Source organism: Conger conger, chromosome 7 (genome assembly GCF_963514075.1).
Source record: "Conger conger chromosome 7, fConCon1.1, whole genome shotgun sequence".
In the NCBI taxonomy this organism is placed as follows: domain Eukaryota; kingdom Metazoa; phylum Chordata; class Actinopteri; order Anguilliformes; family Congridae; genus Conger; species Conger conger.
The window spans coordinates 40,008,143-40,033,503 of record NC_083766.1 but is presented as its reverse complement, the minus strand read 5'-3'; the positions used below and the strand labels follow the sequence as shown (position 1 = coordinate 40,033,503).

At 44.8% G+C, this 25,361-nt stretch overlaps 1 protein-coding gene across 1 annotated transcript in view; it reads left to right on the top strand.

The window, feature by feature from the left end:
* LOC133133178 (contactin-5-like) overlaps positions 1–25,361 on the top strand; it is a 175,338-nt gene that overhangs the window by 78,056 nt on the left and 71,921 nt on the right. The window contains exons 7-9 of the mRNA XM_061249245.1: positions 1,138–1,274; positions 1,952–2,081; positions 11,261–11,405. Of these exons, the coding sequence (XP_061105229.1) occupies positions 1,138–1,274; positions 1,952–2,081; positions 11,261–11,405 (412 nt within the window). The remainder of the gene's footprint in view (positions 1–1,137; positions 1,275–1,951; positions 2,082–11,260; positions 11,406–25,361) is intronic.

The window sequence follows — 25,361 nt, the reverse complement described above, 5'->3', positions numbered from 1 at the left end:
TATTATCCCAGTTGGTAACATGATAGCAGAATATGGAGATGTTTACAGTGAGTTGTGGATTACAATGGATCTATGGAGCTATGGATGGGTAAAAATGGACCTTGTCACAGTATTATCTCAGTAGATAATATGATAGCACTATATATTATAATACAATGTACAAAGTATGTGCATTTCATAGTGTTTGACATAGAAAGCTCCTGCTACATTGTGAAGGAAGACTAATGGCTTTCTCTTCTGTGAAAATTGTATTCAGGATTTCCTCAAGCATGAGATGGTATGGAACCACAATGATTCTCGCTGTGGTAATACTCACTGTGTATTTGGGGCTAGGGATCTTGAAAAAGCTGTCAAGACCATTTCAAATATTTAAACATGGCAAAGGGCATGGGGGAGTTTGCTACTTCTTTTTGGTTCAATAAAACCTGAATCCTGAGCATTTATTATGGTTTGACTACCCTTACTTATGCTGCAGAACCCCAGGATCCCATAAACCAATTTTCTACTTTCTCAAGGATCATTTCTTCCATCATCCTCTTAAAATACGGCACTTGACGTTATGTTTAGGAATTTATGTAGCGACTCGTATCGTATCGGCTCTCCTTGTATAATTGTTCATTGTAAGCATGCACTATAGGCATCTGATTAATGCCTATTTGAAATAACCATATATTTGTACACATTTGTATTATTTACTCGCATAGGACTTCCTCACGCAGTGTTTGCATTTGTGGCAAAGTGCCAGCCTTCCTATATCACTTTGAACTGTGTGTATTGAGGCTGTTGAAGGAAAGCAGTGTGAACAGAGCGGTATTGCGAGGATTAAACACCCAATGGACACAGCTTTCACATTCATTTCATCATGCCTGTCCGTGCTGTGACATTACACTGTCACATAGACCACAGTTCACTGCTTTTATTGCACTGCCATTCAGATCATTATTGATTATTTTCTACTTAAATGATAAATGATCACAAGTTAAATGATCTGATAAAAATGGCTTTCAAAGACATAAGTTAACATAAAGCGTGCACCTATATGTTTGCACGTTTGTATGTATGTGTGTATGTGAATGTAAGAGTGGGTATGGGTAAGGACTCATCATGTCCTTGTGTGGGTCTTTCCCCCTGCTCCAGCCTACCCCCAGTGGATCAAAATGTTAAACAACACGGAGCTGGACAGCGGGGAGCAGCTGCAGTGGGAATGTAAGGCCACAGGCAAGCCCAGACCCACATATCGTTGGCTGCGCAACGGCGCCCCCCTCCTGTCGCAGGTATGCTGCTGCCGCACACAACCCCCATTATGGGGCAGTGGGATTAGCACCACAGGAAGCCTCTGGCGAGCTGATTGACTCTGGAGGTTTTGCATCCTCCAGAGGAAATTAGAGTGCAATCCTCTCTGATTTTGGCTGTGGGAGACTGGAGGTTAATCTCTTTAAGAAGCGAGGCCTTTGTTACTGCCAGTGTGAAGAAAGAGTCTGCCTGTTGTGGAAGTGCTCTCCTCAGTTTCATTCATTACTTTCATGCTTTCACTTTTGAAAGTGTCACACATTGACTCAAAGTCACCTAGCTGACAATAGAAGCAGATTCCACAATGTGCAACTTTACACAAGTTACTTTTGTCTTTTCTCAGCCACCCTCAAAAAATATATAATTTAATAAAATGATGGACAATAGTTGCACACTGTATTATTAAGTATATGGGACTTGATTAAGTCCTTGTACCAAATACTTAATCCATAACTTTTTTAGTAATGAGGTAAATCCAAGGATTTCTGTGTGCAGAATACATAATGTGGTTGCATACAACACACACGCAGCAATTGTATGAGAATATTTTCCAATTTTGGTTGATTCTACAGTATATAAGATTTGAACTAAAGCAGTCCTGGTCCAGAGATGTTTCATTCTGAAACTCTGGTGAATAACCCATGTCTCCTATTGGCTACAGAGCAGAGTGGAGATGGTGAGTGGAGAGCTGTTGATCCATGGTGTTCGGCAGGCTGACTCTGGCATGTACCAGTGCGTAGCTGAGAATAAATATGGGGCCATCTACAACAGTGCAGAACTGAAGATTTCTGGTATGTTTTTTTTTTCCTTTTTTTACATTTTTATTTTAATTCCTATTAAAAAGGAAAATGTGAGTCTTAATTGAGTTCCTGAATTTTAGGTTCAGTGTTCAGCCACACAATATATATTTTTTCTGTTTAATTTAGAGCCACTTACCTTCAGTTGTTATTCACTTGTAATCCATTGTTATTATATGTGTTGCATCATGACAAGGGTGTATCATCGCGCAGTTCTCACTTTTACAGAATACTTAAACTGTCAGATTCAATTTTGAATGGTGTAATTGTAGCCTACATGAAATACAATTCCGGCAATATGCTTTACTTTCAGTTGTCAGTTGCATTTTAGGTGGCATGTTATGATACAACATAGCTAACAGATCATCTACCCAAGTTTGCTAATTTTGAAGCTAAGTTAGCTAACTTAGCTAGACTAACTCCCGAGCGGCTGCTTCACCAGAAGTTAACATCCGGTGAACTGTAGTTTTTCTTCTGAGGAATGCTATTTATGATTATGGTTTCTAATTGGCGATCCCAGACACACAAAAACTTGGATACATGCGAATTGTTCAGAACAATGTCAGCTCACAATTTTCCGGATCAGCAGCTGAAGCACAACTAGCTACAACAGTTTAGCACTCTGTTGAGCAGGAAAATCTCTATTAAATCTTTATCTGGTTGATCATAACATGAGTTCAAATGTGATACCATCCATATAAAACAATGTATTAGTTGGGTTGGCAAAGTGGAGCTTTAGAATGTCGACTGCTGTGTGTGCACGTGTGCTCGCCAATACATTTCTCACAGGAAACGTAATTTGTCCCCTTTTTTACTTAACAGTAGTGGTGATAAAACTAGGAGCTAAGTGCTAGAGTGTTCTAAGCCTTTACCGGTCCCCGTATGAGGTTAGTATGATGTAGCTAGCATAAGCTAATAGCACAAACCCATACAATTTGCTTTGCTTTAAGGGCACTTGGACATTCAAACAACATAAATGAAAGCATTCCATTACAGTCAAGGGCACCAAAATGTTTTGTATTAGCCTGCCCGGTTCATCGTCCCTAGTTAGCAACAGCATCCCCACCACACAGTCACAGTAATATTTTTACAAGTTAATACAACAATGCAATGCATTGGACAATGCTCCAACTCCTTCGTTTTAAGTTTAGGTAATGTTATGTGGGGGCGACATAGCTCAGGCAGTAAGAGCAGTCGTCTGGCAGTCAGAGGGTTGCTGGTTCGATCCCCCGCCTGGGCTGTGTCGAAGTGTCCCTGAGCAAGACACCTAATCCCCAAATGCTCCTGATGAGCTGGTTGGTGCCTTGCATGGCAGCCAATTGCCGTTGGTGTGTGAGTGTGTGTATGAATGGGTGAATGAGAAGCATCAATTGTACAGCGCTTTGGATAAAGGTGCTATATAAATGCCAACCATTTACCATTTACCATTATGTTAGTTATGCAGTAATGTTACCTACTACTAGCTCTATGTCCACAGTCATTGCCAGCAAGTCTTAGTAGCGTTCTGTTAACCAGAAAATGCAGAAATGTAATAGGCTACTACCTTTCCAATGGTCAGAAATATCTTGTTATCCTTTCCCTGTGTATATGCCACCAGTCACTGTCTTTCTAAAAGTGAATACATCACTCCATAGAAAGTGGCACCGTTGAAGTGCAAGTTTTTCTTTTTTATCGGACGGGTTTTTCTGCTACTGAATTCTGTGTGTCATTGTAAATTGTCTTTTAGTGACAAAGACATTGCACAGTTTTGATATAGCATGCTATGTTGCTGGGATTGCTAGCCAGTCAAAAGTGCAGAGACATCCCAGGCAGGTCAAACCTAATGTGTTTGTTTTATGCCACCAGTGATAGAAAGTAGCCTAACAGTAACCTTAAAACTGTAAAAACCGCTGTATTCATACTGTAGCCTTTATATTCATACACCTATTTATAGTATTATGAATATGTCACAATTGTTCCAGCCCTATTACTTGCTACATTAACACTACAGGAGGCCACAACTTGTTTATATTTTTAAATTACTGTAACAGTGTAATGCCATAACCTCAATGGCCTTTCCCAAATGCATGTGTTTTTAAAATAAAAGACTTGAGTCATTAAGAAATGTAGACAATTTGTGCCATTTTCAGGAGCGAATGGGTGGGCCATGCTATTCAGCAACATAATGGCAGACACTAATTGCATGAATAGTGCTGTTGAAAGTAATTTCACACATAAAATCAATCACTCAAATTGCAATGGGTGATGAAGATTGGTGGGATTAATTATTGCGACTAATACGAAATCAAACAACCAATTTATAAAACAGTAGTATCATGTTTCAGTTTATTCTTCATCCCTTGTTGGTTTATATCAATGAACATGGGCTTACGTAGACTCACAGCCGTGTTCCGAACAGAAAACAGGGAAGCTACCGCTTCCACCAGAAGATGTGGTTTGTTTATTTATGAATTTATTTATTAAGATGCATAGAAAACTTCCCTGTATGTGACTTGTACCATTTTTTTCTGAAAACAGAAGGAAGGAAACGGGTAAATTAATAGGCTAACTAGAACGCGACATTTATTTTAAAATGACAGAATGATTTCACCGGACTGCTAACAACACTAAATCAAACTATGATTAGCTGCTGTACAGTCATTCATGGACAACAAGCTGACAGTGCAATATTGCAGAAATGCCTAAAGTAAACTCAACGTGTTCCAAACACCAAGGTAGCTCATTGTGTTCTGAGCAGTGCAACTTCCATGAAGAATAAATGAAAAATGAATTCCAGATAAGATACGATACATTTCAGCATACTGTGACATGTTAATGGTGATCCACTGTAACACTGTGGTGGGGAAGCTGTTGCTAACGAGAGACTAAGAACCAAATAAAATAATTTGCTGCACAGCAATACAGGCTACTAAAAATATTGGTTTATTTCAATAAACATAGGCTAACATAGACTCACTGTTGGGAAGCTACCGCTTCCACTAGAAGTTAACGTCCTTTAAATGGTAGTTGTTCTCCTGAGAAATGTGGTTTATTAAGTTATTTAACCTTTTGGCTATCCTAGCCACTTAGACATAGAGAAAACGACAAATAAATACACAACTTCCATGTATGTGACTTGTACCATTTCTTTATGAAAACAGAAGGAAAGAAATGTGTGAAATAATAGGCTAACTAGGTAGAATGTGTCTTTCATTTTAAATTGACCAGATTTCACCGGACTGCTAACAACACTAAATCAACCTATGATTAGCTGCTGTACAGTCATTCATGACAACAAGCTGACATTGCAATATTCACAGTGACACGGTAATGGCAATCCACTGTAACAGCTGTTCCCCGTGTTCGTGTGGGTTTCCTCCGGGTACTCTGGTTTCCTCCCTCAGTCCAAAGACATGCAGGTTAGGCTGATCGGAGAGTCTAAATTGCCCATGGATATGAGTGTGTGAGTGAATGGTGTGTGTGCCCTGCGATGGACTGGTGACCTGTCCAGGGTGTATTCTTGTCTTTCGCCCAATGTATCCAGCCCCCCTGTTCAGGATAAGCGGGTTAAGATGCGACCCTGTTCAGGATAAGCGGGTTAAGATAATGGATGGATGGATGGATGGACATAAATAGAGTCTACTAGAAATAATGGTGTATTGCAATAAGCATAGGCGAACATATAAGAAAAACTACCACTGATGTTAACTTCTGGTGGAAGTGGTGACTTCCCTGTGTTCTGTTCAGAAGTATCCAAAGGTTGACTGATCTCAAATCAACAAATCACTACTTAAAAGCCTGGAGCTTTTTTTTTTTTTCATTTATCCATTTTTATTCAAAGAAATGGCAGACTCTTCTTTCTGATGATTTAACCAGTAATTTTACAGAAAGCCTGGTCTATATGATTATATGCAGTGTAGTCCGTAAGTATTTGGACAGTGGGATATATTTTTTTGTTGCTCTACTCCAGCAAACAAACACCTGAAATAAAACAATTACTATAATGACTTTATTTCAGTTTGTGTTAATTTGTCCAATTATTTTTGGTCCCCAAAAAAGTAGGGGACTATATATGAAAAAAGGCTGGTTCTTACATGATCCACCAAATATGGCTGTAAAAACCCTCAAATTGGTTACCTATGTCCTGACAAAGGCCCTTCTTGCCCGGTTATTCAGTTTGGCCGGGCGGCCAACTCGAGCTGGTGGTTCCAAACTTCTCTTCCTGGGTAAAACTCAAAGCTTTAGAAATGGTTTTATAACCTTACCCTGATCTACCCTCCCCAATTTTGTCCAATAAATTTGATTTGCCACAGGTGGATCATTAAAGCAAACAGGATGTAATTTGGAGTGCCACAGCAAAGCATCTGAATACTTGTGTCAATGATAGATTTCAATTTTGATTTTGAATAAAATAGCAAAAACATGTTTTCACTTTTTCATTATGGGTTATCGAGTGTAGATTGAAGGGCAATAATGGAAATGTTATCCATTTAAAATTTTAATCTACAACACAAAGAGGTCTGAATAATTAACTAATAAATACAGCTGCTGTACATACTATATCTGCACAACTGAACACATTTTTTTTTTAATGCTTGTAACCCCTGACCTTTGACCTTTTGGAGATCACAGAAGGTGCATATAAACGGGTGAAATATTTTAGTCAACCTAGTCTCCGTTGTGGTGGTTCGTGTGATGGTCTCTGATGCAAGTGACCAGGGTTCAAGACTTACCAGTTTTTTCATTTTCTCTTTGTTTTGCTCACTTAAAAAATGTTTTATATACTGTAATGCATGATATTCCCTGGGGTTTGGGGAAAGGCGATCTTAATTTCAGTGAGGTATTTTGTGTAACAAAAGTCATTGACCAAACATAACATAGGTGTTAATAAGGGAGATCAGGCTCACACTTCCTCCTGCAAATGATTACTCACAGCAGGTTGTTGCCCTCGGCAGCCTAACGCTGAGCCACATGCTTCGCTCTCACTCCTCTTAAAACACTGTCAATAGGTCACTGATTAGTGTGCCTGTCCCAGGCACCCAGTGAATTACTACGCTTTTAAATAGATTTTAGCCCGTTTTCTCCAAAATTGGAATGGCTAATTTGTGTGTTCACACTGACACTGCGGCACCTCTGTCAGATTGGGGAGCACACATTGTATCTACTCTTCTGCAAAGATGTGACATCAAGCTACTGCTCTTTTCACTCCGCATTCCACCTGTGGAGTGGGCCTTTTCCCTTAGAGAATGACTGAATAACATCTGAGATATGGAGAATTTACAAATGGTGTTCATTTTTAAAACGTTGGTGCACTTAAAACATGTTGTGTTTAAAGCAAACACTACAATCATTCAACAAAGTCATTGTGAAAAGGCCTTCATCTTCATACCACCAGTTGTGCTTGCACAGACATGGAGTCAAAGTTTGTATAGACCAGACTAGGAGTGTCGCTGGTTCATGATAAGAACAGACCTGGATAAAATACTTTTCTATGCTTTACTGAGCTTGTCTGGTGTATGAAGTACTCTCACAAACTGCAGACCCCACCTTCTGGTCCTTTTGGTTGGCTCAATTGCACCAGGCAAAATAAATCTACAAAATTGCACACTGTCCTGTCGGGCTGCTGGCAACAATCACTCCGGGCACAGTCAGGGATGGATACCAGCCCATCTCTCTCACAAGGTCCAGGTAACTGAAATCTGAGAATTCTTAGCTTGTGGTGATTTTAATACTTTTTTGCATTCACAAACAAAAAATATAAAAGCCTGTGCGGAAATTGCTTTGGCTAAACCCCAGGTTTTCAGTGGGTGGGGTTTGCTGGGTAAAATGCATGAAATCAAAATCCTTTCTACTTTTTATACAGTACAGTATGTGCTCTTGGGAGTTTTGCGGGGAAGCTAGTTGGAAAGGCCTAAGCATTGCTCCTTTTCTGGATGCTGGAAAACCATCCTTTTTGACTTCACCTTCATCTACACTCTAGCTATATACCAGTGGAGGCTGGTGACTTCCAGAATTGAGGAGGCCATTTTTTTCCGCTTGCTCACTTCACTCGCGATGGAATGTTCCCTGTTCTCTTATCTGTCTTTGTGCTGGCCAAAGGCATACTATTTGGAGTGTAAGCTACAGTCAGAAAGTTCTGGCTGATGAAATTCATTGTGCAGAGCTTAGCCTTGTGCCTTCCTGAAGAAATGACATTGCTGTAAGTCTATGAGCCTGCCTGATAATTAAGCTGAGAAATGACATTTGGATGTAATATAAATGCCAAGTGAACACGTGTAAAAGGCAGGAATTTTAATTATGTAGTTAAAAACAATTTTGTTTAGCTTACATTTTTCATTCTTCTACAGCTTCAACAGGTAATCACCAATTTAATCAAGTTTAGCATATAAAAAAGATAAGATAACACTTTCTTTATCATATGTAGTTTTATTCTATATATTTAATATAAAATATGTAAAAATATGGTTCCAGTTGGCTTTATCTAACGTTAACGTTATCCACTAGAGGGCAGCACTCTATTCGTATTTAGAGTGAATTTCCTCACAGAGCAACAATTCGGTAATTTGATATGGAAGATTATTAAATTGACTTGTAATAAAACAAAATGGACTACATTAAAAATAAAACTGTTCAATAAATCCCAAATGGTGTCTAACATGACCTATTGAATGTCATTCTCACTCCCTAGTATCTGGAATCTGCTATCTCCAGCCCAAGAGCTCAAATTGCGCTAGAATCTCGCCGAATTCCAAGGTAGTTTTAAGCAAAAGTGTTTGGCCAAATGAGCTATAAACTCCAGGGATGATAGCCAGGGGTATTCGCTAAATTCCCTGAAAAGCACAAGTTGATAGGACACTCGTAGCCACTATGGCGAGTGTTTGTTTGACTGAAGTGACTAGCGAATTCTCAAAATGGCTTCTGTGTTGAATAGGAAAGGAAAGGATAGTTGATTCCAAATGAACCAGTAGCATGTGATTGGACGAACAAAATGTCAATCTTTCAGCCCTGGACACAATGCATGGTGAGGCCAGGCCTCCGTTGCCCACCCATTTTCAGCGATCTGGCCAATCACATATTGGCATGAAAAAAAATGCATTACATTGACTTCTATGAGAATTTCATTTCCTAGGGGAGGCCTGGCCTGGCAATTCCCAAGGTGGTGTACCCAACCATACACACTGCCTGTTACGTTGTGTTTCATTTTCGCTTCACTTCACTCGTCAGTGCCATAGACGTATAACTAGCTGACGTTCAAACTTCACCACCGAAACTAAGTTAGCTAGTTAGGCTTCTTCATTCTTTGCCATTTCAAAAAATAGATAACATATGGTACATAGGCAAGTTTCCCAGATATCTTTGCATATTATCCGAAAAGACTCCTTTCAAAGTAGGCTACCAAAGATATCTTCATTAATAGTGTGCAATATCTACCCAAAATTCTCTGCACATGCTTAATATGTTCGAAAGCTATTGTAATTTTTTATTTTTTTAAACTGAACAACCATGAAGCGAATATATGTTTGAAGTACTGAAGTTATATAATAGACATAACCCACCCCATGGGTTGTAGCTTGACTATTGAATTCTTAGTTGTCACATTTTGTTGTGAAAGTTAAGAAATAAATGTGAATCCAGTCTTTGGGAGAAGATTCAGGGCCCTGTGTATCTTGCCTAGTTTCAACATTGCGGGAAACAGATGAGGCTTTCTCAGATTTTGGCGGGGACATGTCCACCTGTGATTGATTGGACATAGTTTAGAAAGGCACATACCAGTGTATACAAGGTCCCACAATTCAGGCTGCATGTCAGGACAAAAACCAAGCCATGAAGTCAAAGGAACTCCACAATAAAACTGTAGTTACATGTATTTAAACCCCTTTGTTTCCATCTTTTGTTGCCAGATTGTTTTGTGTCCCGACCATACTCTCCAGTGTTTATTTCTGATTGATTTCTGTTACGACCTATTTAGTCTTATCGTCTTATTGCTTTATCCTTCTCTTTTGTTTTGTTTGTTTTGTTTTTTCATTTTGGCTTATCGACTTTCGTTTTTGGGCGGCACGGATGGTGCAGTGGGTAGCACTGCCGCCTCACAGCAAGGAGGTCCTGGGTTTGAATCCCTGTCGGCCGGGGCCTCTCTGTGTGGAGTTTGCATGTTCACAAGCTACAGTTGTACAAGCAAGCAATCTGCGGCCATTTCAGAGGGTTAAGAATGCAAACGCCGCTTGGAATTTAATGCTACAGTACTATAGGTGTCTATAACATGGCATGTTCTCCCCTGGGTTTCCTCCAGGTGCTCCGGTTTCCTCCCACAGTCCAAAAACATGCAAGTTAGGCTGATTGGAGAGTCGAAATTGCCCATAGGTATGAGTGTGTGTGAATGGTGTGTGTGCCCTGTGATGGACTGGCAACCTGTCCAGGGTGTATTCCTGCCTTTCGCCCAATGTATGCTGGGATTGGCTCCAGCCCCCCTGCGACCCTGTTCAGGATAAACGGGTCTCGGACGTCTCGGGGGATCTTGGGGTCTCAGGGAAACTCAGGGTCTCAGGCGAGCTTGCGGTCTCAGGCAGGCCTGGGGTCTCAGGCGGGCTCGGGGTCTCAGTAGAGCAAGGAGGTCCTTTCTTCTGGACCTGGAGGGGCCCTGTGTCCAAGTCAGCGCAAGGGCCAAGACGGGGCTTCTTCAGGCGGAGGCAGCTCGGGTCCCAAGAAGGGGATTCTTGGGGCGGAGGAGGCTTGGGGGCCGGAGACGGGGATTCTTCATGTGGAAGAGGGCGGAAGTGGAAGTCGGAGTGTTGCCGGTTCGATCCCACCCTGGGTGTGTCAAAGTGTCCCTAAGCAAGACACCTAACTCCCAAATGCTCCTGACAAGCTGGTTGGTGCCTTGCATGGCAGCCAATCGCTGTTGGTGTGTGAGTGTGTGTATGAATGGGTGAATGAGAAGCATCAATTGTACAGCGCTTTGGATAAAGGCGTGATATAAATGCTAACTATTTACCAATTATTGTCTCTTAAGTGTGTTACAGTGTAGAAGCTGTATGGTTTGAAGGGGAGTACATTACTATGGGGCACAAACTTGTGCAGTGGTCCCTCAACAGGGATAATAAAGTATCTGAGTACAAATCAGAGGTCAAACGTCTCTTTCAGAGTAAAGTACACTGAGTGTAATAATGACAGAAACTCTCTCACTCCTGGACCAGCGTCAGCTCCCAGCTTCCAGTCCAACCAGGTCAGGCTCATCGCTACAGTGGGGAGGGACGTGTTGCTTGACTGCAAGCCCCGGGCGTCACCCAGAGCAACTATCACTTGGAGGAAAGGGGACAGGAGACTACAGACCAAAAAAAGGTATGGTATTATTTTCCAGCACATGGACTCAAAATTTCACTAAAACACGGCATTGTTCATTTAAATTGGGAGACTTTTACTGAGAAATTGGGACCAGTACAGTATAGTATGATGGATACAATTAAATTCCATAAATAATAAATGGAAACCCGCGCAAAGAGTTAGCAGACTGACTTTAATTACTTTAATTAATCGGAAATATGTAAGTTTTAACCTACATTTCTGGTCATCAAGAGCTCATAATCTGGGGTGATGGAGTGAGTCCAGGCCTGGCAAGGGGTTGAATGTACTGAATGTTCTTATGTGCTATGTCTGTATTAAGCAATGTTCAGTTAACAGCTCTGTGTTACCTGTTGTATTCTGTTCTAGTAGCTGATCCACTAACTTTAAAAACTGGATGTTGAGCAAACTACTAGGATAACAAAGCTGTTCCTTGACATAAGTTATGAGTTCTGATGTGATCCGTGTATTAGTAAGCAATGTACGGTGAACCAGTTAGAAATGGTGCCGCAACTGTAAACTGTATCTGTAATTGTACAGGAATGAACCCTACTGGATATACAACAGAAACACTGTCTGTGCTGTTAATTATAATAACCAAATAGTGTATTGCATTTCTCAAGAGGGTAGTGTAATAATTGAATTGTAATATGGCTGAAGGGAACTTTACACTAAGCAGCTTGCGGAGATTAAAAAAGAAGAGGGGGCTGAACCACAAGACTGGTGGCTGCCCATGTCTTTCTGATGCACAAGCAAAGATATATTAGTATGGCATGTGGAGGCCTGCACAGCCGCAGGGAGGAGACATGCTCCAACAGTGACAACTAGTGCCCCCCCCCCCACCAGAGGATGCACATCAATTTATTGAGGACTATGAACATATACTAAGGTATAAGAGTGTGCCAGGGCAGTCTGGTTGGAATATCTTGCCGGGACCCTGAGAGAGGCATACCAAAATGTACAAAGGGAATGGAATTGATTTGGTCCGATTTCAGCTTTTTAATGCTTTAATGGCAATGGGCAGATCCGAACGGATCAAAAGGGCAGATCCAAAACGTAGTCCAAAAACAGGCAATGGTCAGAATCCAAACAGACAGGTGCATGCAGGGCAGGCAGAGTGTAGTCGGGAAAACAGGCAGAGTTAAAAAACCAAGAAGACCGACAAGCGAAGCTACCAATACAAAAATCCAAAACAGAGTTATAAGTCCGTGTTATGTACTGTTCAGGAGACCCAAATGCAGACCAGAGGATATTCAGAAATGATTGTTTGTTCAGTCCGACATCAAAAGCCAGGTAATCAGACAACACAGTCCTAAATCGAGTTGCAAAAGAATAGTGGGTAACAGTTCAAGGTGAAAAATCCAGATGAGCAGAAAAGCAAAGGTACAAATGGGCAAAGCAGGAGAGTAGTCGAAAAGGGCAGAATGTAGATCAAAACCAAAAATCTGAAATGCAAACAAATCAAAGGGGTTAGGCAAACTCTGAAAACAGGCAAAGGGGTGTCTCAAGAATCTCTAATAAATCCCTAATTACAAGTAATCGGCTCAGAGTATGGAGATCAATGTTCTAACAAAGAATACAACAGAGACCAGGGTATAAATACACAGAGGGATGAGACAAACTAAGTGGGGCAAGGGAGTGAGCATGATCTAACAAATAAACATCAGGTGAGAAACAAGAAGGGGTAATAAATACAGTGACCAAAAAATACAGGAACAAAAACATGGACTGGATTCACAAGGACATACATGTAATACAAACGGCTCCGGACCAGGGAGTAGACAATTGCACAGTTAAGGAACGAACACTTCGCTGAATCAAGGCAAGCAATTAGACATAGAACAGTTGACGTGATTTTATCATTACCCAAAACTGGTGAATGTTGGTTAGTTAGTTAGACAGACAATTAGTGTGTTAATATAATTTAGTACTGTACAAAATCTATGTTAGTATTTATTCGTAGATTAGTGCCATCTACAAACATAAATGGAGGAAAAGAAGGAAGTAAGAGAAAACGAGACTAAGAAGGAATCATGGGAAACCGGAAAATCATGCAGACAGGGAAGTGATTCAGGCTCAGAATACATTAAGACACAGGGGAAGACAAATGCAATGAAATATAAATAAATAAACAGAAGACCAGACATGATAATGAAAAATAATAAGTATACAAGAATAACAATGAACTAACAGACAAAACTCAGGAACATTACAGTCCGAAAACCAGGCAGAGATCAAAACCAGAGAAATAAAAAAAACAGAGCAAAGCAGACAGAATATAACGGGGGCACCGACACGGGGTACAGGAAGCTAGAACTGGGGTAGGGAACAGAATAACAGAAAGACAAACTAGCAACAAGAACCTGAAAAGGACAGGTTTAAATATTCCAACAAATTAAACGATAAACAGGTGTAAGCACTGGGTGTGGGAGGTAGGGATGTGTGGGAGGTAGGGATGTGTGGGAGGTAGGGATCTAGTGTGGGAGGTAGGGATCTGAAAAATTATCAGTTTTTGTAACCAGTTACCTGTTTTTTAAACAGTTAACCAGTTAACCGATACTGCTTATGACCGCTAGGGGTTGTATGTTTTTTTTTTTTTAATTGCATTTAAAAATTACAGATTTAAAACACACAGAAATTATTTGACACCTATAGTACTGTGGCATTAAATTCCATGCGGCGTTTGCATTCTTAACCCTCTGAAATGGCCGCAGATTGCTTGCTTGTACAACTGTAGCTTGTGAATTTCATGTAAACAGCGTATTGTAGTATTTTGTGCAATATTTGTCCAATTATATATTGCTTTGTTTATTTCTATGTAGATATAGCATAGTGGAAAGCTATGAACACGGAATGAACACGGATCTTCTGTGAACCTTAGGAAACGACATAACATTACAATAAGGCATAAGTCAACCAACAGCTGCAGAAATTCTTTGATAACTCTAATACTTTAGCATTGAATTACCTGTAGTGTTTGCATTTTAAACCCCCTGAAATGGCCAGATTGCTTATTCGAACTACTGAATCTAGTCGATTGCTAGTTTAGAACTGCAATAATACACCTGGTGATGAACATGCATTTATTTTAAACTGAGCTTACAATTTCAAATATTGGTGATCGGTTATCAATTTTTTGTAACCGGTTACAAATCAGTTTTGGTTAGTCGGTTAACCCTTTAACCATTCACACCCCTAGTGGGAGGTGGAGACACTAAATGGTGCACAGGTGAAATGAATGAATGAAATGAGAGAACTGACAGATACACTACGGTGAGCACAGAGGGTAACAGGAAACAAAAAGGCTAAGAACTTATACAAAACACAAACAGAAAAACACAGAACCTGACAGCTTTGTGTATAAGGAAAAAAGTCACATTACCTATAACTGCCCCAGCAGAGTGGCTAAAGTTGAGGATGGGGCCATGCCAAATCTCCTACCACAGGATGCCATCCTGATTGCTCCCCAGGCAAGCGACAGCCTTCTGATAGTCCTAGCTAGTGCAGCAGGTAGCTTATGGAAAGTGATGCTTGATACAGGATACAGGATCCACAGACACCATTGTATCGGCTAGAGTGATACATTCAGACCCATATGTAGCAGAGCAGGTGGACTGGATGAATATAGCCGAATTCTGTCATTAGGACCGGTATATACTGCTGGTGGCAAAGGCTATCTGAAGTCTGGGCTCTGGGACCACAGTTGGCAGGGAGTTGCGTTAATAATGGAGGATATGCCCCTAGGGTACATCATTGTGAAAGTCCCGGGCATGACCATTGATGTCAGCAAAGGGAAGGTCTCAGCTCTGGAGGCAACTGTAACAATTAGTAAATCTGAGGCCCCTGACATGGCCAGCCTATGAGGCGAACCTGGACTCTAAATGATACAGAGTTAAACATGAGCCCTTTCTGAAAGTTTTAAAGCCATCCATCCATCATCACCCGCTTATCCGGAGTCGGGTCGCAGGGGCAGTAGGCAAAGCCGGGTATTCCAGGTGTCCCTCTCCCCAGCAACGCATTCTAGCTCCTCCTGGGGGATCCCGAGGCGTTCCCTGGCCAGGAGAGATATATAATCTCTCCAGCGGGCTCTGGGTCTCCCTCGGGGTCTCCGCCCAGTTGGACGAGCCCGGAAAACCTCCAAAGGGAGGCGCCCGGGAGGCATCCTGATCAGATGCCCGAACCACCTCAATTGGCTCCTTTCGATGCGAAGGAGCAGCGGCTCTACTCTGAGCTCCCTCCGGATGTCCGAGCTCCTCACCCTATCTCTAAGGCTGAGCCCGGCCACCCTATGGAGGAAGCTCATTTCGGCCGCTTGTATACGCGATCTCGTTCTTTCGGTCACTACCCAAAGCTTGTGACCATAGGTGAGGGTTGGGACGTAGATCGACCAGTAAATCGAGAGCTTCGCCTTCCGGCTCAGCTCCTTCTTCACCACAACGGTCCGGTGCAACGCCCGCATTACTGCTGACGCTGCACCGATCTGCCTGTCGATCTCACGCTCCCTTCTACCCTCACTCGTGAACAAGACCCCGAGATACTTGAACTCCTTCACTTGGGGCAAAGACTCGTTCCCAACCCGGAGGGAGCAATCCACCGTTTTCCGGCAGAGAACCATGGCCTCGGACTTGGAGGTGCTGACTCTCATCCCGGCCGCTTCACACTCGGCTGCAAACCGCTCCAGTGCGTGCTGAAGGTCACGGTCTGATGAAGCCAGCAGAACCACATCATCCGCAAAAAGCAGAGATGCGATTCTGAGGTCACCAAACCGGACACTCTCCTCACCTCGGCTGCGCCTTGAGATCCTGTCCATGAATACCACAAACAGGACCGGTGACAAGGAGCAACCTTGGCGGAGTCCAACACCCACCGGAAACGTGCTTGACTTTGTGCCGAGAATGCGGACACAGCTCTCACTTTGGTTATACAGGGACCTGATGGCTCGTAACAACGGCCCCGGTACCCCATACTCCCGCAGTACACCCCACAGGGTTCCCCGGGGGACACGGTCGAAAGCCTTCTCCAAGTCCACAAAGCACATGTGGACTGGATGGGCAAACTCCCATGACCCCGCCAGCAACCCTGCCAAGGTAAAGAGCTGGTCCACTGTTCCACGGCCAGGACGGAAGCCACATTGCTCCTCCTGAATCCGAGGTTCGACCGTCGGTCGGAGCCTCCTTTCCAGTACCCTAGAGTAAGCTTTCCCAGGGAGGCTGAGGAGTGTGATACCCCGGTAATTGGAGCACACCCTCCGGTCCCCCTTCTTGAAAATGGGGACCACCACCCCGGTCTGCCACTCTACAGGTACTGTCCCCGACCTCCACGCGACACTGAAGAGGCGTGTCAGCCAAGACAGCCCAACAATGTCCAGAGCCTTCAGCATCTCAGGGCGAATCTCATCTACACCCGGCGAGTCCCCCGAGTCTTCAGGCTCTGCCTCTTCCACAGAGGATGTGTTGTTCGGGTTCAGGAGCTCCTCGAAGTGCTCTTTCCACCGCCCGACAATATCCCCAGTCCGGGTCAGCAGTTCTCCTCCCCTGCTGAAAACAGCCTGAGACAAGCCCTGCTTTCCCTTTCTGAATCGTCGGATGGTTTGCCAGAACTTCCTCGAGGCCAACCGAAAGTCCTTCTCCATAGCCTCCCCGAACTCCCCTTCTGGCCAAGCGGTACCTGTCTGCTGCTTCAGGGGACCCCCGGGCCAGCCAAGCCCGAAAGGCCTCCTTCTTCAGCTTGACGGCCTCCCTCACGGGGTTGCCGCCCCGACAGGCACCGATGACCTTCTGGCCACAGCTCCTGCTTGGAGGTGGCCCCTCCGAGGAATCGCCACCTTAACGTGGTGGAGGGGTTTGTGTGTCCCGGTGATCCTGGGAGCTAGGTTGTCGGGGGCGCTGTTAGCCCCCAGTAGGGTCTCCCAAGGCAAATTGGTCCTGGGGGAGGGGCCGGACTAAGAGTGATTCAAAGACTCCCATGATACGGCCACACAAAGACTCAGTTACCTCACCCGGAAAAGGGAAACCGGGGCCCCCTGCTGGAGCCAGACCCGGGAGGGGAGCTCGTCGGCGAGCGTCTGGTGGCTGGGCCTTATCCCATGGGGCCCGGCCGGGCACAGCCCGAACTGGTCACGTGGGGTCGCCGCCCTGTGGGCTCACCACCTGCAGGGGTCGGCATCGGAGTCAGGTGCTTTGTCCAACGGGCAGTAGGCAAAGGCGGGGATCCGGGCGTGCTGATCCTCGGCGTCGCAGACTGGTTCTGGGGACGTGAAACGTCACCTCTCTGGTGGGGAAGGAACCGGAGCTAGTGCGGGAGGCGGAGCGGTACCAACTAGATATAGTTGGGCTCACCTCCACGCACAGTACTGGTTCCGGAACCAAACTCCTGGAGAGGGGCTGGACTCTGTTATTTTCTGGAGTTGCTCAAGGTGAGAGGCGCCGGGCGGGTGTGGGGATACTCACAAGCCACCGGCTGAGCGCCACTGTGTTGGAGTTCCACCCGGGGAACGAGAGGGTCGCCTCTCTGCGACTACGTGTCACTGGGCGGCATCCTGGAGAGGGTGCCACCCGGAGACTCCATAGTTCTGCTGGGTGACTTCAACGCTCACGTGGGCAATGACGGAGAAACCTGGAGGGGGGTGATTGGGAGGAACGGCCTGCCTGATCTGAACCCAAGCGGTGTTTTGTTATTGGACTTCTGTGCTGGTCATGGATTGTCGATAACAAACACCATGTTCGTGGTACCAGAGCACCTTAGGCCAAAGATCGATGATCGACTTTGTGGTCGTATCATCAGACCTGCGGCCGTATGTCTTGGACACTCGGGTGAAGAGAGGAGCAGAGCTGTCAACTGATCACCACCTGGTGGTGAGTTGGATCAAGTGGCCGGGGAGGCTGCCGGACAGACCCAGTAAACCCAAACGTGTAGTGAGGGTGAACTGGGAACGTCTGGCGGAGGCCCCTGTTTGCGAGGTCTTCAACTCCCACCTCCGGAAGAACTTCTCACCCATCCCGGGGGAAGCTGGGGACATGGAGTCCGAGTGGGCCATGTTCAAAGCCTCCATTGCAGAAGTTTTAAAGCAATATTGCTTTTTCATTTTTTACTGTTTCTAAATTATAGAAAAAGGAAAAGTTTTGGAACCCTTCTGGATTATTCTTTGTTACTTGCCCTTAAACAATTAAGGGCCAGACCCAGGTGCTTTACTTGTTAGGGATTCAATGGGTCAGGTGAGTATAATTCCAGAGCTGAACTTTTCTGATGTAATTCCATGCCTTCTAACGTATCCAAATGTAATGACTCTTCTGTCTGGTGTTAACAACCATGGGTTCCTCTAAACAGTTGTCCAAGGATTTCAGAATTAAGATTTCCACAAAGAATGAGAAGGCTACAAATACTCTCAAAGTTTCAAACTACCTATTTCCACTGAAAATGGAAGATAAATGGAACAGCTGAAGCCAAGACCAAGAAAGATTTCAGATATTAGAGTTCTTCTTTGTAAAGAAGAATACCTTGCCAACTGTGAAAGCATGGATCCATTATGCTTTGGGGTTGTGTGGCAGCTGGAGGAAGGAAGAATGGATTCCACCAAATATTAAGAAATTCTAGAGGCTAATATTCAAAGGTCAGTCCAGACAAGTTGAAGAGAGATTGGGTATTCATGGGTAATCTTGCTATAAATGACTGCTCCACCTGAAACAGGCCAAAATGCAATGTGGCTGCCTCCAACTGTCAGAACCTCACACATGCTGGTTCTGTAAGGAGCACATCACTGCCCTTCAAGACATCAAGTTATCCTCAAACATCCTACAACGGAACTGCATTATTGAAAACCATTTCTAGTCTGCTCATTCACTGGCAATATATATATATATATATATCTATCAAGAATATATATAGGCTATAGTTGATCTTGGAATGTGCCTACTTTGAAATAAAGATTTCAGATTTAAATAAGTGACTTTGACTGAAGAATGATTGTTGGCAGCAGACAGGGTGGTTTGAGTATCTCAGAAACTGCTAGTTTTCAAAGAATGGTGGAAGAAAAATCTAGTGATTAACAGTTCTGCAGACAGAAACACATTGTTAATGAGAGACCTCAGGGGAGAATGGCCAGATTGTTCAAAGCTGACAGGAAGGTGACAGTACCACACATTACAACAGTGGTATGCAGAACAGCATCTCTGAACACACAACACATCATAACCCTAAGTGGATAGGCGACTGCAGTAGAAGTCTAAAAAATAAGTCTAATAAACACCTAATAAAGTGCTCAAGTGTATACATACAATTATACATAAATGAAATTTTCCCGCAACACCGACTGTTGCTTAGTTAGACTGATCTTCCCTTAGCAGTGCAGTAGTAGTTATTACACTCATGAATTCAACCCTCTCTACCCCAACTGACTTTGACATCCATAGTATTTTAGTAAAATTATCTTTGGAACTTGCTGTTTCAAAGAAAGAGCTGTGTTGCTGGGAAAATGTTTGTAAGAAAGGAATCGAAACCAATGGCCTTACAGCCTTTTATCTAAAATTGACAGCTGTGCTGCCTTAACGAAGGCCTGTAATTAACATGGCTTGTTGCTAATATTCAACAGCTTTGTTTCATCAAAGGAAATAATTAATCCAATTAGTATTGTGTTATGAGACTGCTTCCATTGAAGCGTATATCACTGTGACCTTAAATACAAAACCAGTGTGATTCTCCCACACGAGATAAAATTATTTATATTTTATCAAATAAATACTGCATATGACTTTGGTTCATTTTTATGCTCTTCCAGTAAGAGTTCAAATCTTTCACTTCATTTCTGTGTTAAGAATCAATGTTCAAATGTACATTCAGTGCACACACATATTTACATATGTGGCTTTCAGTTCACATTTTCCCTTATTATTATGTAAATCGACTAACATGGATTTTACCTGCTTTGAGGAGCCTCCATTGAATTGTCTTTGGTTAGGTTGTGTGATTTGCATAATGTGCATACCTGCTGCTCCTTTGGCTTGTGTCCTTCCTGTTTCTGTGTCCTTGGTGGACCTGCTATTTTCTTTAATTGGACGAATATCTCTCAGCTGAGATTTCCTGTTTAATGAGGTGGCTTAGCTGGAGAAAGGCATGCTGTATACTAAACAGCATACTGTATTGCTTTCTGTTTAATTAAAGTTGAGAATTACACTTTACTGTTGCTATGTTTGATTCATTTTTCAGCTGAAGCTGAATTCCATTAATTAATTATGGTTTTCTATGCCATATAATATTTGTTCCTTTCTTTACCAATTCAACCCTATCCACTTTCCCACTTGTGGTAGGGAGGGCAAAGTGGAGCTTTAGAACGTGCACGTGAGCACGTGTGCACGTGAGCTGGCCAATACATTTCTCACAGAAAACTTAATTTGTCCACTTTTTACTTCACAGTAGTGGCGATCAGACTTACAAGAACTAAGTGCTAGTCTGTTCTAAGCCTTTACTGGTCCCCGTATGAGGTTAGTATGATATAGCTAGCATAAGCGAATATCACAAACCCATACAATTTGCTTTTTAATGGCACTTCTTCATTTGAACAATATAAATGAAAGCATTCGATTACAATCAATGGCACCGAAGATTTCTGTCGCACCATCCATAAAAATCCCAGCATAGGAACTTTTTTTTTTTTTCTGAATCGTCATTAATTTCTCTTGCCTGCTATCAGTGATGATCTGAGAGTTCAGTTGCTGTGTAAATTACCTGAGCAAATAACTGTGTTCTATCCTTCTACTTAAACTTGGGTGCACGCTTGAAAGCCTTAACATGATTGAAGTCTGACATGTCTATTATCAAAATCCATTTAAACTATTCAAAAGTAACCAGGGGCTTTGGACTTATATGGCGGGACATACCAAGTGTCCAGCTGTTTCGGTGCTCGGTAATGAAACACCAGCCTCCCCCATGCCACACTCACGGTTTAGAACCCTCACCTCGCCACAGACAATAAAAGGCATATTCAAACAATCATTGATACAATTTCTTGATACAAATCCTTTGGGAAAACTGTATGTACATGCTCTGACATACATTTGTTTTGTCTCACATTTCTCAATGCATAGGCTGCTAAGGGGACTGCCCCACCTTACATACAATCCTTGATTACTCCCTACTCCCCAGCTAGACCACTCCGGTCTGCCAGCTCTGGTCGCCTTATGGTGGTCGAGCTGCACGTTCACACCTGTTTTCCGTTCTGGTTCCTCAGTGGTGGAATGACTTGCCTACCACTGTCAAGACAGCACAATCCCTCCCCCTATTTCGACGCAGACTCAAAAACTCTACCTTAGTCCTCCCTCCTGATTTCCCCCGCCCCTCTTTCTGATATCCCTATCCTTGTCTAACCCTAAAAATGTGCACGTATGATGACGACTATGTTTAGAACAGCATTCCATGTGTATTTTCCTAGTTCTGGATGTGATGCTTTGACTTGTGGTAGAACCTATGCACTTGTAAATCGCTTTGGATTAAAAGTGTCTGCCAAATGACAAAAATGTAAATGTAAATGTAAATGAATGGTACAAGCCAGTTCTTTAAACCCTCAACTATGTGTGTGCAGTAAATCGTTTTTGGGATATTTACACTTTTATAGGACTAGTAGAAAATAGGTGGAAATTACCCTCCATGGGGGAAAAGTGAAAAGGGTAAAGAAAGTAAGGAAAATAAAGAAGAGAGTGAAAGATTTAAGACTAACTGAAATCTAGGATGGGCACATTTGAAAGAGGTAGAGAGGTAGAGCCAGAATACATTTTGCAGCATGTTCATTAAGTCAGAAAAAGAAAGAAAATCCATTCTCTTTTTTCTTTTTTTTGTATTGAGACACATTTATCTCTGTTGCTAAAACAAAACACTCATTAAAGTAGGGTTGTGGCAGTAAAAGTCATTGGACAATTGACTGCTCAAATGTTTCTTGGCCAGGTTAAGTTTCATCATTAGTATATTGTGGAGGCCCGATCAGGGATCGGTACATCACGGGAGAGGAACGACCCGTACACCGACGCCAAGTACTCGGGAGAATTATTAACAATGTGTATTTCCAGAGTTCGTATTTCATAGGTCAGCACCTTGGAGAAAGCCGGTGAGGAGAGTCAGCACCAAGGCCAGCAACACTGGGGAACGGCGCGTGGGGAATGCGAACAACAAACTCTAAACAAACTTCTGATTGGACAGGCGCAGCTGGACCGAGTCCAAGAGGGAGGGAGATGCCCTACAAAAGGCCGGGCGCGAGCACAGAGCGGGGCTGAGTACTGAGGGAGACGGACACGAAGCCAGTACGTGGGTGAAACAGCCAATAACCAAAAGACGCACGACATGGTGGAGGCGCGGATCTCTCGAGTCGAGGAAAGGCGTGGGTTGGACGGCCCGGCACGAATACGGACGGACCAACACCGTCACGTGAATCCCAGAGGACCGGTGTCCCTAATTTTTTGGCCGGAGAGCCTACCGGGGGCTGCCTTCGGCCGAAGCCCACGACTACCCCACCCTGAAAGCCTCAATCTTAGCCCAGTATAGCTACAGCCTCCCAGCCCGGGCACAGCGGTTCCACCAGTGGAACTACGACCCCGCCCTCCCGGCGCGAGGCCAGGTGATGACCCTGGGGAGACTAACCAAAAGCTGGCTAATCGAGGGCGACGGGCCACCCCTACTCGACCGGGTGGTGTTGGACCGCTGTGTCCGAGTGCTGTCCCCAGAAATCAAGAAATATGTGGCCCAGCAGGGGCCTCGCTCCATTGATGCCCTGGTCAACCTCCAGGAGAACCACCAGGTGGCGCAAGAGATGGTAAGGGGGACGAGAACGGACAGCCCTCGAAGGACCCCAATCGCGGTCCAACCGGAGCCACAAACCAGACTGAGGGGGAAGGAGGACGACAGGGAGGAGGGCCCCAGACGGAGGGAGACCAGACGGAAAGGGCCCCAACGGATTTTGGCTCCGCCCAGCTGCAAGACCCCCTCCTCGCCCAGGCCTGGAGAGCAGCCGCTTACATCGAGGGCGTCCCACAGGGCGGGGTGAGTAGACTGGCCTCCCCGTATTTCAAAGTGCAAAATGGATTGCTTTATCGAACCTGCACCGTTGACCAGGAAGAGATAGATCAACTACTGGTACCCCAGATCCACATCTCCAAGGTGCTCTATCTCGCCCACACCCACCTGTTGGGGGCCCACCTGGGACGGGAGAAGACGTACGAGCGGATCCTGGCCCGGTTCTACTGGCCCGGCATCAAAAGAGCTGTGGAGGACTACTGCAGACAGTGTGCGGAGTGTCAGCTTCACAGCCCCCGGGTGACGTATCGAAATCCACTAATCCCTCTCCCCATTATAGATGTGCCCTTCCGCCGAATTGCCATGGACATAGTGGGACCCCTACCCAAATCTAGCCGAGGTCACCGCTACATCTTAGTGATCGTCGACTATGCCACCCACTACCCGGAGGCCGTACCCTTGCGGGCCGTGACAGGTAAGAACATCGCAAAGGAGCTGTTCCTCCTGTTCAGCCGGGTAGGGATCGCTGAAGAGGTCCTGACTGACCAGGGTTCGTGCTTCATGTCGGGAGTGATGAAGGAGATGTGCCGCCTGCTCCGGGTCAACCAAGTGAAGACGTCCATCTACCACCCCCAGACCGACGGACTGGTAGAACGGTTCAACAAAACCCTGAAGTCGATGCTGAGGAAGATGATAACAACGGATGGTAAGGACTGGGACCATTTGTTACCATACTTACTGTTCTCTATACGTGAGGTCCCACAGGCATCCACAGGGTACGTCCCCTTCGAGCTGTTGTATGACGGTACATACGGTACATGCGGAGCAGGCCCGACTGTACAACAGGGATGCCCAGGTGCGGGAATTCCAGCTGGGAGACAAGGTCATGGTACTGATCCCCACAAGTGAGTGCAAGTTTCTGGCCAAGTGGCACGGCCCCTACGAGGTGGTAGCCAAAGTCGGCCCCGTGAACTACACAGTCAGACAGGTGGCACCAGCTCCAAAAATATCACGTTAACCTATTAAAGAGGTGGCACGAACCCGTGCACGACTCTGCTCCCCTCTGCATAACAACAGGTGGCATCACCGGAACCCCGGAAGTGGCCACCGGAGACCTGCTGACCGATCGGCTACGACAAGAACTCCGCGAGATGGTAAGCCAACACCGTGACGTGTTTTCCCACCTGCAAGGGCCTGGGGATCATAGAGGAATCCCAAAGCGCCTGGTCCAGCCCAGTAGTATTGGCCCCAAAACCGGAAAAAAAACGGAAGTTGGCGGTTTTGCAATGACTTCCGCCGGCTGAACGAAATATCACGATATGACGCCTACCCCATGCCCCGGGTGGACGAGCTGATCGAGCGGCTGGGACCCACTCGCTACCTCAGCACCCTGGACGAGGGAGAAGACGGCCTTTGCCACCCCGGATGGGCTGTTCCAGTATCGGGTTCTACCCTTTGGAGTGCAGGGAGCCCCCGCCACCTTCCAACGGCTCATGGACAACCTACTCAGGCCCCACAGGGAGTATGTCGCCACCTATCTCGATGATATTGTCAACCACAGTGCTAACCCGGCTAAATGTCGCCTGGGCCTGGAGGAGGCCGACTACCTCGGCCACACCGTGGGACGAGGGTGCGTCCGGCCCCAGAGCCAGAAGGTGGATGGGATCACTCACTGGCCACGACCCACCACAAAAAGGCAAGTGCGCACGTTCCTGGGCCTAGTGGGGTACTATCGCCAATTTATCCCAGACTTCGCGACCAGAGCGCCCCCCCCTGCACGAGCTGACCAAGAAGGACCAACGACACACGGTGGAATGGTCTGAGGACGCCGATCGCGCCTTCAGACCTGCCCTGGGGAATGAACCGGTTTTAACCACCCCTAACTTTTCCCGACAATTTGTGTTACAGACCGACGCCTCCGAGACCGGACTCGGGGCCGTACTATCGCAAATACAGGACACA